The 1,168-nt window shown below is 56.8% G+C and overlaps 2 protein-coding genes across 2 annotated transcripts in view; one reads left to right on the forward strand and one right to left on the reverse strand.

Moving 5' to 3' along the window:
• LOC115307838 (histone H1.11L-like) overlaps nt 1–547 on the forward strand; it is a 2,454-nt gene extending 1,907 nt beyond the window's left edge. The window contains exon 2 of the mRNA XM_029963586.1: nt 7–547. Coding sequence (XP_029819446.1) covers nt 7–547 — 541 coding nt within the window. The remainder of the gene's footprint in view (nt 1–6) is intronic.
• The window catches only part of LOC103765058 (histone H2A-IV), a 27,130-nt gene that overhangs the window by 7,665 nt on the left and 18,297 nt on the right, over nt 1–1,168 (reverse strand). Inside the window, exon 2 of the mRNA XM_029963476.1 lies at nt 1,078–1,163. Coding sequence (XP_029819336.1) covers nt 1,078–1,163 — 86 coding nt within the window. The remainder of the gene's footprint in view (nt 1–1,077; nt 1,164–1,168) is intronic.

The raw sequence follows: 1,168 nt of genomic DNA on the forward strand, positions 1-1,168 counted from the left end.
GCCCAGCGTCACCGAGCTCATCACCAAGGCCGTGTCCGCCTCCAAGGAGCGCAAGGGGCTCTCCCTCGCCGCGCTCAAGAAGGCGCTGGCTGCCGCCGGGCCCGACTTTGAGAAGAACAACAGCCGCATCAAGCTGGGGCTCAAGAGCCTCGTCAGCAAAGGCACCCTGGTGCAGACCAGAGGTATAGGTGCGTCTGGCTCTTTCCGCCTCAGCGAAAAGCCTGGAGAAGTGAAGGAAAAAGCTCCCAAGAAGAAAACAACCGCAGCCAAGCCCAAGAAGCCGGCGGCTAAGAAGCCTGTCGGCGCCACCAAGAAGCCCAAGAAGGTGATGACAGTGAAAAAGAGCCCCAAGAAAGCCAAGAAGCCGGCGGCCAGCGCGGCCAAGAAAGCAGCCAAGAGCCCCAAAAAGGCGACGAAGGCTGCCAAGCCCAAAAACGTGGGGGCAGCAGTGAAGAGCCCTGCCAAGGCAAAGGCAGTGAAGCCAAAGGCAGCAAAGCCGAAGGTGGCGAAGCCAAAAGCAGCGAAGAAGGCAGCCCCCAAGAAGTAAGTCCCCTGTGGAAGAAAAGGTCTTTCTCCACACTTTAACCCAACGGCTCTTTTCAGAGCCACCCACGCTTTCTTAGAAGGGCTGAAATGCTTTTGTGCAAGAGGCAGCAGGGAGATGTTTTGGGGAATGGTGGTGTGCTGGTGCAAATGCCATTTCATTTCGGTAACGGCCAGACGGAGCAGCAAGATTCAGAGTCGCTCAAATTTCCCCTGCATAGAAGGGGGAGGGAAGCACTGCGTTGGTGGCTTTATGCCGATACGGCATACGGATTGGGTACGGCCTCGGGAAGGCTGATCTGCTTCCTAAGAGCGCTGACAGCCCCGCCCCGGAGCCGGAGTGGTTTGAGCACGGGGCCGCGGCTCGTACTAACTGGAGGTGTGTGATTATATCAAACAGTTTTAAAATGCACCGCGGGTTTTTGAGACTTCAGTGAAATTCAGGCTCTTTTTCTGACTTTGTAGGTGGCTCTGAAAAGAGCCTTTGGGTTTCTGTAGCTCAAATTTTCCTGGGCGTTGCTCTTCGGCGCTTACTTGGCTTTGGCCTTGTGGCTGTCGGTCTTCTTGGGCAGCAGCACGGCCTGGATGTTGGGCAGCACGCCGCCCTGCGCGATCGTCACCTTGC

Source organism: Manacus vitellinus, unplaced genomic scaffold, assembly GCF_001715985.3.
Source record: "Manacus vitellinus isolate BGI_N305 unplaced genomic scaffold, ASM171598v3 scaffold_5_pilon, whole genome shotgun sequence".
In the NCBI taxonomy this organism is placed as follows: domain Eukaryota; kingdom Metazoa; phylum Chordata; class Aves; order Passeriformes; family Pipridae; genus Manacus; species Manacus vitellinus.